Source organism: Polypterus senegalus, chromosome 1 (assembly GCF_016835505.1).
Source record: "Polypterus senegalus isolate Bchr_013 chromosome 1, ASM1683550v1, whole genome shotgun sequence".
In the NCBI taxonomy this organism is placed as follows: Eukaryota; Metazoa; Chordata; class Cladistia; order Polypteriformes; family Polypteridae; genus Polypterus; species Polypterus senegalus.
Genome location: NC_053154.1, coordinates 85,748,451 through 85,764,053, shown reverse-complemented (window position 1 = coordinate 85,764,053; position 15,603 = coordinate 85,748,451). Strand labels below are relative to the sequence as shown.

Genomic DNA, 15,603 nt, shown 5'->3' with positions numbered 1-15,603 from the left:
TCTCTTCTTTTATGCAAACCCACTTTCAATATGGCGGCAGGTCCACGGTGGAAGTTTTGAAGCTGTTATGCTGCATTTCCAGTCGCGTTTCCGAGTATGAGCGTCTGCTGGGTCCGTCTACAAAAGTAAGTGAGATTATTATATTGTCCTGAAGGCATTTAACAGATTCAGAGCTTATGAAATATAAAGATACCTGCTGGTGAGTCTGAGTGTTTTATAGCGCCTTTCACAGTTAAAAATTCCCTTTTAACAGTAGCCTTGTATTGCATTAATAAATAATGGTTAACAGATTAATGTGTCAGATCGCAAATACTGAACCTATCAGTACAATTTGAATATATATCTGGCCACAGCAATGTTCTCTGCTTCGTGTGAAATACAGTAAAATGGATTAGCTTTGATTTATAAAGAAGAAGCCATTGACAACTCCGTCAACCTAAGTGGGGAGAGTGATGAAAATAAGATGTAGATGACGACAGTCATATGTTGAATTTAAATGAAAGGATAAACGTTTTCCATGCGTTTGCGATTTAGAGCAACTTCGAACATAATTTAGTGAAAAAGGGATTACAAATGCAGAATGCATGTCATGACAGTGACTAGCTAGGCGTTTAAGGTATAGTGGCTGTAAAAAAAACGTGTGTTACTTTAAAGGGATGAAAATACGTGTTTCGGTACTCCTGTTTAGTACACAAGTAAACGTGATTCTAATAGTAACAATCCCAAAAACATATTAAATAGCAGCGTCTGTCGCGATCAGGGAAAAATGTTCACCAATGATTAACAAACAAAAGTCAAGTTAAATCTTTAAAATTGTTTCTGTCTTTTAAATTCGTTACATTTGCATAGAACTTATGTTACAACCCAATTGGTATCTTTTCCTCTTTTTTCCATTGGTAGCGTTGTTGTCATGGTAAGATTGACAGTTATTTAGCCAATCACCTCATTGGACTACTGTGCGGTATCTTTGACGCAGCTACTGGATTGGCTAATTTTGTAACGTGTGTTCCCACCCAGTTCTTTAAATGCTTCTGGCTTGTACTCTAAGCGCACTCTAAGCGATTTATTTATTTAGAAATGCTGCCTGGACTAGGAATGCAGTCAACATTTGCGTGTGATTTTGGTGTAAGTGAATACATATGGATGCAAATAAGCACATGTGTTCGTTCATGCAGCACCAGAAGTTTGTTTTTTGTAGTAATCACAATAAAGGACATATTAAATAAGATTTCATTTAGACATTGTATAGCTTTTTCAGAAAGCTAAGGGATCTCGAAACTGTCCATATTCTGATCATTGTCATTGGAAGCGTATCCATGCTCCATGGTACATATTTAAAAATAAAAAGAATATCACTGCTCACTTGACAGAAATCAACAAAATATGGAAGTCTGTTAAGTGTAGGAGACTGAAGATGGACAGGGTCCAGTTTGATGAATGAGCACATGAAGCCATCGCATCAACGATTTGATGTTTTCCGTCACTGCTTAACAAATGATTGGGGATTTTGGAATTGAATTCCTGTTATTAATGAATATGTCTTTAATGATAGTAAGAATTTGTCATCACACCAAACACAGGCTAAGAAGGAATAATTGTTTTAAATTTTCTTTTTTTGATATATAATTAATTTTCTTCTTTTATTTATGTTATATTTGCTAGTTTATTGCTTGCTGAAAGTTGTATTAAAAATAAGTGTTTTAGAGTAACATTGGCCTCTATATCTCCACACTAAACCACATCAGGTCTTTCAGGTTTTAAAAAGTATTATTACTCATGTTAAAGTTCTTCTTTAGCAACTAGGTGCCCATCTGAAAGAAATCAAACTTTCTTATTTGTGAGCCATTAAAAATGGAAGCAATCTATTTCATGCCTGTATTTCAAATGCATATTGAACATGTATGACAAAGTCTATCATAATAATAATTATACCACTGGAAAAAAGCCTTTTAAATAGTAAATGTAATAGTAATACTTGTGAAGTGGGTACCTTGAACCAAACTATTTACTAAATTATTTAACATGTCATTTTATACTACTTGTAAACAAAAGTGTTCTTTTACAACATGTAAATAATATTGTTGCTGTTGTTGTCATTAGTAGTAGTATTTTTATATATGCAGATTCTGCCAGTAATATTTAAAACCTAGTGATTTCACAAAATTTGTAATGTTGTAATAACTATCTTTTAGGAGGATATAGCATGTATGCTTCTACTTGCCAGTCAAATGTTATTGCAGAGCTCTGCTGCTCTACTATTAACACTTTTGATTTTAAATATTTTATCCATTTTCCTAACATTGTTAGTCAAATTTTTTTGTTATTGGGAGCTGGAATTATAACTGGTCTTCATCTGTATTACATGTACTACAGCAGTCCATTACAGGACCCATGTTTAGTGTTTAGTAATAAATTACAAGTTAAACAGTGGGTAGAGTACTATTAAAAACTAAATGGAGCTGTTATTTAAAGTGGGTAATGCTGGATAAATTTAGGTAGAACATGTTGAGATGATTCAGGGAGCTGACCTTCATTCAAAAGCAAAATAATGTATTATATATAAATGTAAAGTCAAATTTAACATTTAACAATGAGACAGTAATGTAACTTTAAGACGTTCCACAGCCCATGAAGACAGCAGGTGCCTGCAAAGTTAACAGTGTCCCATAGGATTCTAAAGTAAGGATGTGCACGTTTCTTCTCAGAGCTCTCAGTTGTTCACAGGCCATGCAGTTCTCCACAAGTTTTCTGTCGACCAAGGCCACCTTTTTCAATTTATTCACTTATTTAGGTAGATCACAGGCTGTTTTGTTTTCATTGTTAATGTAATATAAGCATGAAAAGCAAAATGTGTCAGTGTATACTTGAACCTTTATTAGAATTTTCAAAAATTCCTCGTAGGTTTGCTTCCCAAATAGCAGCCATAAATGTTGATAATACTCTTTATTATGAATACACAATACAACACCCTAGTACTTTGAACATGCACAGTAATGCTGTTAATTGTATTTTTATGTTTGGATTAAGCTTTTTTTTTTTTTCTTTTTTTTTCCGATAATAACCTTTCAGGTTATTTAGTGGCAAATATTTCAAACAAGTGCTAGTTGTTTGTGTTCTGCAAACCACCAAACCCCCTCAAGACCTTATTCAGGCCATAACTTCCTTACATTAATTTCAGTAGTTTGATCTCCTCTAGAGGGCAGTAATTGTTTAGTAATTGTCTTATTTTATGATCTTTTTGGGGAAATTACACAATGCCAATAAAAAAAGTATTCACCCCCTTGGCCTGTTTTATTGTTTTGTAACATTGAAACACAATTGATTTAATTAGACTCTTTGAAACTGATAAGCAGAAAAAGGGCTGCTGTTAAATTTCAAATTTAAGACAGATCTCTAAAAATTGGTAAAAAAAAATTGAAGTTTTAACTCCAGTAATAATTGATTGCCTAAGTATTCATCTAAATATTCACTGGTGCAGCCGGTTGATTTTAAAAGTCACATACTGTGACTTGGGGATTAACAAAGTAATTCAAATCAACATAAAAAAAAAAAAGTCAAACAGGGAACACCTATGCAGTTGATGTTTTTCATTGCACTAGTTTTTGTTATTTGGGTTTAAGGTCACAGCAACTGAGTAATTCCAAACTAAACACAAGACTATTGACTGTTTTGAGTTTGTGGTAGTGAAATCTGAAAGACCAATATTTAAAAATACACACAAAGTCTTTGTTTTATCATATGGTTTTAAGTTATACTCATTCTGTGTATTTATTTGTTTATCATTTTATTTTTATTGTATATTTCCATACTCGCATATAATTTCAAAATACTTTTCTTTATCAAAACTGTCTGTTTTTTAAATTTTGTAAAATACAGGCTTTATACATACTGAGGAAAGGACATTAAAAATGATGTAACCCACATATACGACAACTATCTTATTTTCCAAACCTCTTGTCCTAAAGAGATGCCTTTTGGCTTAGAGGCTACGAAGTGTAGCCAGACTTCCTTTTCTACAGCAGCATCCAACAGCTCCTCCTGACAGATTCAGGACCATTGCCAAGCCAGCTGCAAGATATAATCCTTCCATTGTGTCCTTTCTCAGACTTTCTTAGTGTGCTGTTTACATTTCAACTGAGCAAACTATCTTTCATAAATTATCTAAGCTTAGCAATTACTTCCAGTCTTTTGGCAGTTGTGTTTTTGAAATAGAAGCAATGGTATTCGTTATGAAGCAAATTTGTATGTTGTCTTTTTCTCAATTTTCAGGGATGTGATATTAAGACATAATTTAAGTTGTCCCTTTTTTACTATCTCTTAATTTTTCTAGATCATTTTCCAGTTGCTTTGGAATACATAACGCCAAAATGTGTACATAGTCCTGGACATCATTCCTATTTTCAGCTTAAGGCTTCTGCTCCAAAGAATGCAAAGTGACTGCATGCTGGCTTTGTCCTGCATAACCTCTCGGGTTCATAAGCTGCCTTTCATCTCTCGAGAAGGTGTTATTTACATTGCAGTATGGATTTTAATTACAGCTAGGTGAGTTTTTCTGTAATAATGAATATCCTCTTCCTACCCAGCTAAGTACTGATTTTTGTTTGTTTCAGTCTTTCTTGTGAACAATTAAGAGTATCCCATTGATACTAAAGAAAGAACACCTGTACTCACTGAAACAGGACTACTTTAGAGTCATGCATGTCTTTGGGATCTGAGTGGACTCAGGGCAACATGAGAATATTCATAGAAACACCTGGAAAATATGCAAATACTAATAGACTGTGATGGAACTAGGTTTCCAGGTTTCAGGTTTTTGGACCTTAGAGGCAACAGCATAAATCATTGCAGCACCAGGTCATTCACATTCTTCAGTTACTCCCAAATAACAGTTTACATCTCAGTGTGCTGTTCATTTGTTTCATTTTTTTTTTTGTTCCCCAGTGTTTTTGAAGCAGCAGTCATGGATGAAGACAAATCAGGTATTCTTCTCTTCTGTGTCTCATAGTCCAGGTGCAGTATTTTCCTAGCAAGAAAACAAGCAAATTCCTTATATATTTTATTTGCAATAATCGGTTTTGTGAGCACCTACCCTCCCAGGGAAATACAGGATATAAGAAAATACATATTTCAAATAAAACAAGCTTTTCATCAACAATAGTACCTTTTTCAACTTGCATCTAACTAATCCGTTGTTTTCCTGTCCTTGCATTCCAAGCTTTAAAAAAGGAAAAAATCACTTCATTGGGCTTGATAATTCAGGATATATTTTTGTTCTTGTTAACTATTTCCGTGAAATTAAGCATGATTTTCATTTTGCCCCTTTGCAGTTGTCAGTTAACATTGGTCCTCCTCCTCCTCCTCCTTCTTTCGGCTGTTCCCGTTAGCGGTCACCACAGTGGATCAACTTCTTCCATATCTTTCTGTCCTCTGAATCTTGTTCTGTTACACCCATCACCTGCATGACTTCTCTCACCACACCCATAAACCTCCTCTTAGGCCTTCCTCTTTTCCTCTTGCCTGGCAGCTCCATCCTTAACATCCTTCTCCCAATATACTCTGTATCTCTCCTTTGCACATGTCCAAACCAACGCAATCTTGCCTCTCTGACTTTGTCTCCCAACCATCCAACTTGAGCTGACCCTCTAATGTACTAATTTCTAATCCTATCCATCCTCGCCATGTCCAATGCAAATCTTAGCATCTTTAACTCTACTACCTCCAGCTCTGTCTCCTGCTTTCTGGTAAGTGCCACCGTCTCCAACCCATATAACATAGCTGGTCTCACTACCATACTGTAAAACATCCCTTTAACTCTTGCTGATACTCGTCTGTCACAAATTACTCCTGACACTCTTCTCCACCCATTTCACCCTACCTGCACTCTCTTTTTCACCTCTCTTCCACACTCCCCGTTACTCTGTACTGTTGATCCCAAGTATTTAAACTCTTCCACCTTCGCCAACTCTACTCTCTGCATCCTCACCATTTCACTGACCTCCTTCTCATTTACACACATGTATTCTGTCTTGTTCCTACTGAACTTCATTCCTCTACTCTCTAGAGCATATCTCCACTTCTCCAGGGTCTCCTCAACCTGCTCCCTATTATCGCTGCAGATTACAATGTCATCAGCAAACATCATAGTCAATGGGGACCCCGTCTAATCTTGTCTGTCAATCTGTCCATCACCATTGCAAATAAAAAAGGGCTCACAGCCGATCCCTGATGTAATACCACCTCCACCTTGAATACATTCGTCACTCCTACCGCAGACCTCACCACTGTCACACTTCCCTTGTACATATCCTGTACATCTCTTACATACTTCTCTGCCATTCCCAAATTCCTCATACAATACCACAGCTCCTCTCAAGGCATCCTGTCATATGCTTTCTCCAGGTCCACAAAGACCCAATACAACTCTTTCTGGCCTTCTCTATACTTCTCCATTAACATCCTCAGAGCAAACATCGCATCTGTGGTGCTCCTTCTTGGCATGAAACCATACTGCTGCTCAGTAATCATCACCTCACTTCTTAACCTAGCTTCTAGTACTCTTTCCCATAACTTCATGCTGTGGTTCATCAATTTTATCCTCCTGTAGTTAATACAGCCCTGCACATCTCCCTTATTCTTAAATATCGGCACCAGTACACTTCTTCTCCACTCCTCAGACATCCTCTCACTTTTCAAGATTCCATTAAGCAATCTTTTTAAAAACTCCATTGCCCTCTCTCCTAAGCACCTCCATGCTTCCACAGGTATGTTATCTGGACCATCGGCTTTTCCATTCTTCATTCTCTTCATAGCTGTCCTTGATTCCTTGCTAATCCGTTGTACTTCCTGATTCACTATCTCCACATCATGCAACCTTCACTCTCTCTCGTTCTCTTCATTCATTAGCCTCTTAAAGTACTCCTTCCATCTGCTCAACACACCCTCCTCGCTTTTGAGTATGTTTCCATCTTTACCCTTTATCACCCTAACCTGTTGCAGATTTTTCCCATCTCGGTCCCTCTGTCCAGCCAATCTGTCCAGGTCCTTTTCTTCCTCCTTTGTGTCCATCCGCTCATATAACTCATCATATGCCTTTTCCTTAGCCTTTACCACCTCTCTCTTTACCTTGCGCCTTATCTCCTTGTACTCTTGTCTACTTTCTGCATCTCTATGACTATCCCACTTCTTCGTCGTCCACTTCCTCTGTATGTGGTTAACCTCCACTCATGCATGGGGGTAAAAAATACCGTTGAATACTGTGAAACCGGTATAATTTTGAAAAATACAGTGATATAGGATTTTGGTCATACTGCCCAGCATTACTTTGCCACCTCTCTCTTCACCTTATGTCTTATCTACTTTCTTCATCTGTCTGACTATCCCACTTCTTCTTTGCTATCCTTTTCCTCTGTATACTCTCCTGTACTTCCCCATTCCACCCCCAGGTTTCCTTTTCCTCCTTCCTCTGTCCAGATGTAACACCAAGCACCGTTCTTGCTGTCATCCTTACTATATCTGCTGTAGTTGCCCAATTGTCTGGTAACTCTTCACTGCCACCCAGTGCCTGTCTCACCTCCTCCCTAAACTCAAACTTGCAGTCTTCCTTTTACAACTTCCACCATTTCATCCTTGGCTCTGCCCTCACTCTCTTCCTCTTCTTGATCTCCAACATCATCCTTCAGACCACCATCTTATGCTGCTTAACTACATTTTCCCCTGCCACCACTTTGCAGTCTTCAATCTCCTTCAAATTGACTCTTCTACATAGGATGTAATCCATCTTTGTACATCTTCCTCCACTCTTGTATTTCATCCTATGTTCCTCCCTCTTCTTAAAATACATATTCACCACAACCATGTCCATCCTTTTGGCAAAATCCACTATTCTCTGACTTTCTTCATTCCTCTCCTTGACACCATACCTACCCATCACCTCCTCGTCTCCTCTGTTCCCTTCACCAATATGTCCATTGAAATCTGCTCCAATCACCACTTTCTGTCCCTTGGGTACACTGTTCATCACTTCATTCACTCACTTCATTGACAACATGACTTCTGAGCTTCATATAATTTTAAATTTATTATATTTAATACATGTATAAAGCCTACACATAACTCTAAAAATAAAATATATTTGGAAATCTAAATAATGATTTCTAAGATGTAGTTCTTAAGTTTCTTTTAATTTATCAACATGGATGGTTTTTCCTTTTAAAGTGACTTGTGTTAGATTGGATAGCAATTATGTTATATGTTCGCTATGATACAGTATATCAGTCAACTCCTGCTAATGGGATCTTCCATAAACTGTATGTACTTGTAAGTAGTAATTCGGTTTTTCATTTAGCTACTAAACACATAAAATAACGTAACATGAGTATAATATTTGTAAAATAAATAAAGCAGGTCAAAAACCCAGTATATTTTTTGTTTCTGTTAATCTGATTTGTTTTTAAGTGGAAATATATCTTGATGTTCTTATTGTGATTTTCGCAGAGATGGATGCAGCAGCCACACCTTGCTGGCAGGTGGAAGAGTTTGTAGTTTCTAAAGAATGTGCCAAATGCACCCCTTACGAATCTGTGAGTATAGTCCTCTCAGTTCCAGTGTGTTGCAGTGTTATTCTTGTCATTTAATTCCTGATGTAAATTTGTTTCATGGTTATTTGTGTGCTGTTTAACATCAACAGGTGCATTCTGACAACTTCTTGCAAATATACATACTGTAATTAAAAAACCTAGGAAGTTTAAGTTTATTTTTGTCGGTTTGAAATTGTGTTGTTCACTTAAAAAATAAAAGTGTGTCAATCATTTCTTATTTAGAATTCTTATACTCAACCTTGTCAGTGTATATTATTAAGAAAAGGCAAAAGTGTATACTATTTGTGTATATGAAATTAAAAAAGAGAGGTAATCTTTTTGACACAAATTCTTTTTCTACAGCTTAGTTTGCATAATGGGTTTGAGTGTCATTGCTATCAAAATGCTTTACCTAATGCAGAAGGATATTTGAGTAAGAAATCCTATCCTATACACCACAAAATGCTGTGGCCCATCATAAGCCAGCCAGAGAAGTGTTTGGTTACCCTACCGTCATTAAGTTGCATCTTATTTGAGTAAGAGCGCGCCCTTGGCCACTTCCTACGCAAGTAGTCCACTACTACACTTGTCCCAATATACTGTCCTGTTAATCTTTTTAATACTATCAGATTAGCAGAGGAGAATGGCATAGTTAAAGCCAGTGATTGGGAAGCCCAGAAATTAGCAGTCCTGTGACCTGTAAGGAAGTTGAGAAACATGCACCATATTCATGAGTTCTACACATATCATAAACTCCTATTTCCACATAATTGCAGCATTTTAACTGAATAAGAATAGGATGCCTCACTGCCCATACTGACAAGAGATGATGTCTTCGCCAAGGCAACCCAAATTTGAACATGCAGCATTTTCTGGGCTTAGCTGCAGTGTTCTGCTTGATGAATATATCCAAAAGGTTTCCTCCATCTGTGCCTCAGATAATACATGATCCCAAACAGTTCTCAGTTTACCAAGCATTTAATCAAACTGAAAGCCAACCCTGCAAATGAATATATGCATCAGACTGAATTACTGTAAGAAAGCATTCTAAATATTGTATATACTGTAGAAAGCATACAGCTTTTCTGTTTAGGGTGTATCAAATCATAGGCCCTCTTATCCTAAAGAAACTTTGCTCTACTACACAGTCAATATGAGGTTCAGCCAAACTGGTTAGAAAGGGAATTTATTCTAGCCTACTCCACTTTGTGACTAAGCAATAACAGAATTCAAAATAAATCATTAAAATAACTTTAAACTTGAAAGGGATCTTCACTTATTTGTGTTTTCATTCGAGTGAGTTGTACAACCTGAATGAGTATGCGCTCATAATAAATATAAAATCTCTCATTAAAATCTAAATGCAATCCCATTTTAAACTTTGCAGAAGTCTTCATCAGCCTGTAGCATGACAGGTTATGTTGAAATTATCAGATGTCCCAAATCCAAGAGAGATGAGTACAAAAGGTGAGTACATTCTAAAGCAAATGATTAATAACAATTTCTTCTTAACAGAGTATTGTCAGTTAAGTTTTAATAATCAGATGAAAATGATAGGCAGCAGACTTATAATGTAACATAAAACTATTTGTGTTGGTAGTTTATTCCTTTGGAAAAGTCATTCCACAAACTGGTCAAACTGGCTGCATTTAGTACATGCTCCTGTCTCTGCTCTTATCCTTTTGTTGTCTGCTATTCAGAGGGCTCACATTACCAGTTTTTGCCTTAATCTAGAATCTCTATCTAGAATCTCTCTCTCTCTCTCTCTCTCTCTGCCAGTGTCTCAGATTTGCAGCTGCTATGCATGAAGGCTTACTGAACTTGCCAGCACATCTGCCACAACCTGGCACACTGCACACACACTGTTTGAGCCTCCTTTATTTTTTGCTGCTTTTTTCCTTTCAGCTCAGCAGCTGCACATCCTGAAACAACTATCAAATTCAGTGCTTTCATCTTCAGCCCTGTGCTTTGTCTACCACCATTTGACATTATCAGACAAATTGTACTTTATTTAATATTCAGAATTTCTCTAGTTACCTGCCTAAAGTGCAAAGCTCCCACCTATTCATGTCCCCTTATCCTTGTATTATCCTAAAATACTCTTCCCGGCAGTGCAAGAGGTCTTAATTTTTAAAACAAGCATGTGGTGTGCTTTCCTCATTTTGTGTCCCTCATGACTTGTTCCTGCTGATTTTATTTTCACTTTCAGGCCTTCTGCCAGTTAGCATTAGCTGCATAATTTTGTTAGATATTTATGTTGACCTTGCCATACTTTCACTTTCAAGTTGTGCAGTTTCACATGCCTTTCTCCCAATCACTTTGATAATATTTGTTCCACTTTCAGTGACCAGTACTATTGATTCATCTTATTGCAGATAGCCTGGCAATTGGTTATTAATCCTGTCTGTCTTTCCATTACATCTACAGTTGGTATAGAAAAGAATCATCCCCCTTCAAAATGTTTTCGCAGCCTGAAATGAACACACACAAAACATATTTTCCAGCTGTGTTTACTCAATGCAAATTAAAACAGCCAAGTGAAAAATATAATAACAGTAGTTCAGGAAAAAAATGTATCTGCTTGGATTCACTGAAATGGTTAAATGATCACCCCCCATGTCAGTACAGTGTGAAACTACCTTTTGCTTTAATTACAGAAATGACTCTGTTAAGATTCTTCTCTACCAACTTTTCACGTCTAGACTCGGTCAAATTAGATGTTGACCGTTGTTGGACTGCAATGTTCAAGTCATTCCACAGAATTTCACTATGGTGTCAGTCTGGGCTCTGACTAGGCCACGCAAGGACATTAACCTTTATCTCCTTCAGCTACTGTGTGGTCAACTTTGCTGTGTGTTTCAGGTCATGGTCATGTTGGAAGGTGAATCTTCTTCTCAGAGGGCAACAGGATTTCCTGACGAATTTGACAGTATTTTGCCTTATCCATTCGTTCCTTCTATGTTGACAAGTGCCCCAGTCCCTGCTGCAGAGAAACACCCCCATAACAGGATGTTACCACCTCCATGCTTTACTGTAGATATGGTGTTCTTTGGATTGTAAGCTGTGCTGGCTTTCCACCAGATATACCATTTGGCACTGAAGCCAAATAGTTCAGTTTTGGTCTCATCTGACCATAACACCTTTTTTCGATTGGTCTCAGAATCTTCAAGTTGAGTTTTGGCAAAGCTCAGTTGAGACTCGATGTGGTGTTTCATGCAACCCTCTCATATAAGCCACATTTGTGGAGCATTTGTGATATCGCTGTTACAGGCACACAATGACCACTCTTTGTCAAAAATTCCTGTAATTTCTTCAAAGTTGACTTGTGCTTTGGTAGCATCTCTGGTCAGTTTCCTTCTTGCTCTTCCATCTAGTTTGGAGGGACGGCCTGATCTGGGAAGGGTCCCTAGTAGTACCAGACACTTTCGATTATTAACTTTTTTTGTGCTCCTAGTGATCGACAAAGCCTTTAAATATTTTTTTGTATCCATCTCTTGACTCGTGCGTGTCTACAACTTTATCCCTGAGATCTTTTGACAGTGCTTTGCCATCCATAGTTGATTACTTGCTTCTAGTTGCACTTCCAAGCACTCAAATGCACTACGATTGTCTGTTTTAACGCTGAATTAATCAGAATGATTACAGTTGGTCATAGATGGAAGCCAGTTAGCTTGGTTGCAATGGAGAATGTGATAAGTTACGCCTAATTAAGTTATTTTTTAGTTGAGGGGGTGGGAGGTGATCCTTGAACCATCTCATTGATTGTTTTTTTCATTTTTTTCTGAACTGGTGCTATTATGTCTTTCACTTGGCTGTTATAGGTTGCGTTGAATAAATACAGCTGGAAAGATATTTGTGCGTATGTCTTTATTTCAGGCTGCAAAGCAACAAAATGTTAATATTTTGAAGGGGAGTGATTCTTTTCTATACCCATTTTATGTAAGTCATTCAGCAAAGAAAAAGTCGGCTGTCAATAAAAGCATGAATTGTGGTCAGGCTTCCTTGCATAGCTTCACTGTGCAATTACAGCTTCGTCTCCATCTAAAACTTTTCCTTGTGGTATACAGTAGTGCCAAGTCCTATGTGTTTCTGATAATTAAATTGGGAGCTAAATATGTTTGACTTTCCAAAGCACATTACCAGTTCAAAGGATTAATAGCTATCATCAAACATGTTAGCAATATTTTTAGATGTCCAATCTTTGATCCTCTGATTGCCTCATTCATTCTGACTTTTTGGGAGAAGATGTTTGGTCTCTCTACATGATCTGACTTTTCTACCATTCCCTGTCATTGTCATCTTTATCTTCCCAATAAAGAACACCAAGGGTGACTTTATCTCACAGTTATTACCAATAAGTATTCTTGCACCACTTTAACAATGCATTCTTTGTAGATTAAATCTGACGAGTCAAAGAATCCCCCATGGTTTAAATCTCATCTTTAAATGCTGTTTTAGAAATACTTTGGTTTGCTGTGCCGAAAAAACTATTCATTCCTTGAAATAAGAACTGCTCTAGTGACTGCTAAATGAGATGACCTGGACAATATGATACTCAGAAGTGACCAACGCAAACTTTTCTCTTATCTTTTAACATTTTACTTATCTAGTCAACAAACTCATTAAATAGTTTTATTTTGGGGGAACCATATCGTGCCTCTTATCTACAATATACTTTCAAAATGAGCAATTCTGCCAGATTTTCAGTAGTATTAATGTCCCAGAGCCAAAAGGGAATTTTGTAGGTGGAAATTCAAGAAAAAGACCGAAATCTGATCTCTTGTAGACTACATAGACCTGTTGAGCTGTCCATCATTTATCTGGGTTCCCAGCAGTCCCACAGAGTTTGCCAGGAGTGTATTAGGGGCACAGTCTAAATACCTGGGCTGTGATTGTACCCATCACAGTTTTAAACACTTTTCACATTGTACATTGAATGATTGTGTCTACCTAAATAAGTTCTATTTAAATATGCCTGTGAGTAACTGAATAACTCAGCAAATGATCTTTTTTTCTTTTAAGCTGTCGTTCTGCTGTAATGGAGGAGCATCTATTCTGGAAGTTTGAAGGTTCCATGGTTGGACTGACTGTCATTTTTGCAGTCTTAGTGGTGTTTCGACAAAGAGCATTGGACCGACTTGCTTCAGAAAAAGTGCGCAAGCAGATTGAATCTATTTAAGTCCTATGGAGACTTTGGGATTTACTAGTCTATACAATGAACTTCTTCATGGATTGTTGAATTCTTTTTAATGAACAGGAACTCTGGTGTAAACAAAGACTTTTGCAATGTGTTGTAACATTTAGAAATGCCATAACTTGTGGCCACTTTTATATGATTTGCTACTCAATGTAGCTGTTTTTGCTTGATTGCCATGATCTCTTTTTTGCTTTCTCAGTTACAATTCTGCAAAAATTCATATTTACAAGGGCAAACATCTCCATTTTGGTAGCACAAAATGATATATGACAAATTATGGAGATTGAAATTTCTTTTCCATTTTTGTTTTTAATGGTTCTAAAATGTCTGGTTTTCTTAAGCAGTCATTTAATTTCAGAGACAAAACAAATCTAACGATGCACTCATTCCATTTCTGCCAGATAAAAGTATGTTTAGAAATTCTGTAAGATCATGGGTTTTTATTGCTTAGTCTCTTCACTTTTAGATTTATTTTTCTTTTACCAGAGATCAGACAAAAATGGTTTTGCTAAGAATTACAAAAGGTTTAAATGGAAATGTAATTTAAAATAGCCTTTAACTTTTATTGATTTCATTCTGTATGCAATATATCTTTATTTAAGCATCGTGTTGGTACCCTTTTAATAACATGAGTTTTGTTTAACGGACACATTGTTCTGTTCTTTAAAGATACAGATTTACTAATTAATTGCAGCTTTTATTTTTCATCCTTGTGCTTTGTAATGGGTGTGGTTCCTTCCCAGGATCCAGTGCTTCTAGGATACACTTCAGCCACCAGAAACTGTGAACTGGATAAACCAGGTAATAAAATGGATGGATAGATGGAGAACCCACTTGTATAGAAGTTATTAGAGTTTCAAGTATTTGATATATATAACATTGCACAGGCTTTATTTGTTCCCATCAATGGGTTTTCAGAGTTTTTATTACTTTAGGACCTTGAACATTACTACAACAAATTTAATATTTATATAATGAGGAGTATAGGAATGCTTCTTGTATTAATTTTGCCTTGTGACTGAGGAGTATAGAGATGTTTCATTTTCTGAAGTGTTAAACCAGATTAGTCCTAATCACTGTCCTAATCACTGTTTTGGGAAAGCAATCATATGAGATCTAGAAATCATGATTAGAGTGTGACGGAAAGACACATACAGGGCAGGGAATTAGGACACTAGTGAGAGGGAAAAATAGCAGTTAAATGCTGCAAAGGGTCTGAGTATTAGTGACATAAAATAATTCAGCAGTTTTGTGCTTCTAACTTCACCAAAAGAAATGCAGATCTTTCTAAATCCTTTGTTCACACATTTCTAGCGATTTAAAGTGAAGAAATTTGCTCTGAATCAGACATTATTTATTTTAAACATGAAAATGGGTATTTTATTGGTTTATCTGGTTGAGTTGTTTTTCATGACAGATGTTAAAGCAATTAAAATGGTTGATGCATTTTTATATATAAATACATATGTGTTCCTGTCTGTTCCTTTTAAATATTTTCACATCCTTATACATTTTTCAAGTTCTGTTGCGTAAAAGAATTTAGATGCACTGATCTGCTGTAGCCTTTCTCTCCCTTTCTTTGTTTCTTACGCTCATCTTTCTTCTCCCCCAAATCCTTATTTAAATTGTTCCACCTACAACTAGCTCTAGAAGTCGAGCCGAATCACTCTCTTTTATCATCATCACCTTGCGCCACATATCTGGAAAACTCTGACAAAGTTGACTTAAGAAGTGGCTTCCCTGAAGATGTTTCCTTCACCAATCATGCGTAGTTGCTGCTGGGCAAAACATTAAGAAAATACAGAGGATGTGAGAAGAATTTTAGTGTTT

At 36.7% G+C, this 15,603-nt stretch overlaps 1 protein-coding gene across 1 annotated transcript; it reads left to right on the top strand.

The window, feature by feature from the left end:
- On the top strand, positions 1-15,235 carry jtb (jumping translocation breakpoint). The gene is made up of 6 exons (XM_039752738.1): positions 1-125; positions 4,331-4,542; positions 4,942-4,979; positions 8,494-8,579; positions 9,964-10,043; positions 13,599-15,235. The coding sequence occupies exons 2-6, from the start codon at positions 4,427-4,429 to the stop codon at positions 13,753-13,755; spliced, it is 477 nt and encodes a 158-aa protein (XP_039608672.1). The 5' UTR covers positions 1-125; positions 4,331-4,426; the 3' UTR covers positions 13,756-15,235.
- The last annotated feature ends 368 nt before the right edge of the window (positions 15,236-15,603 follow it).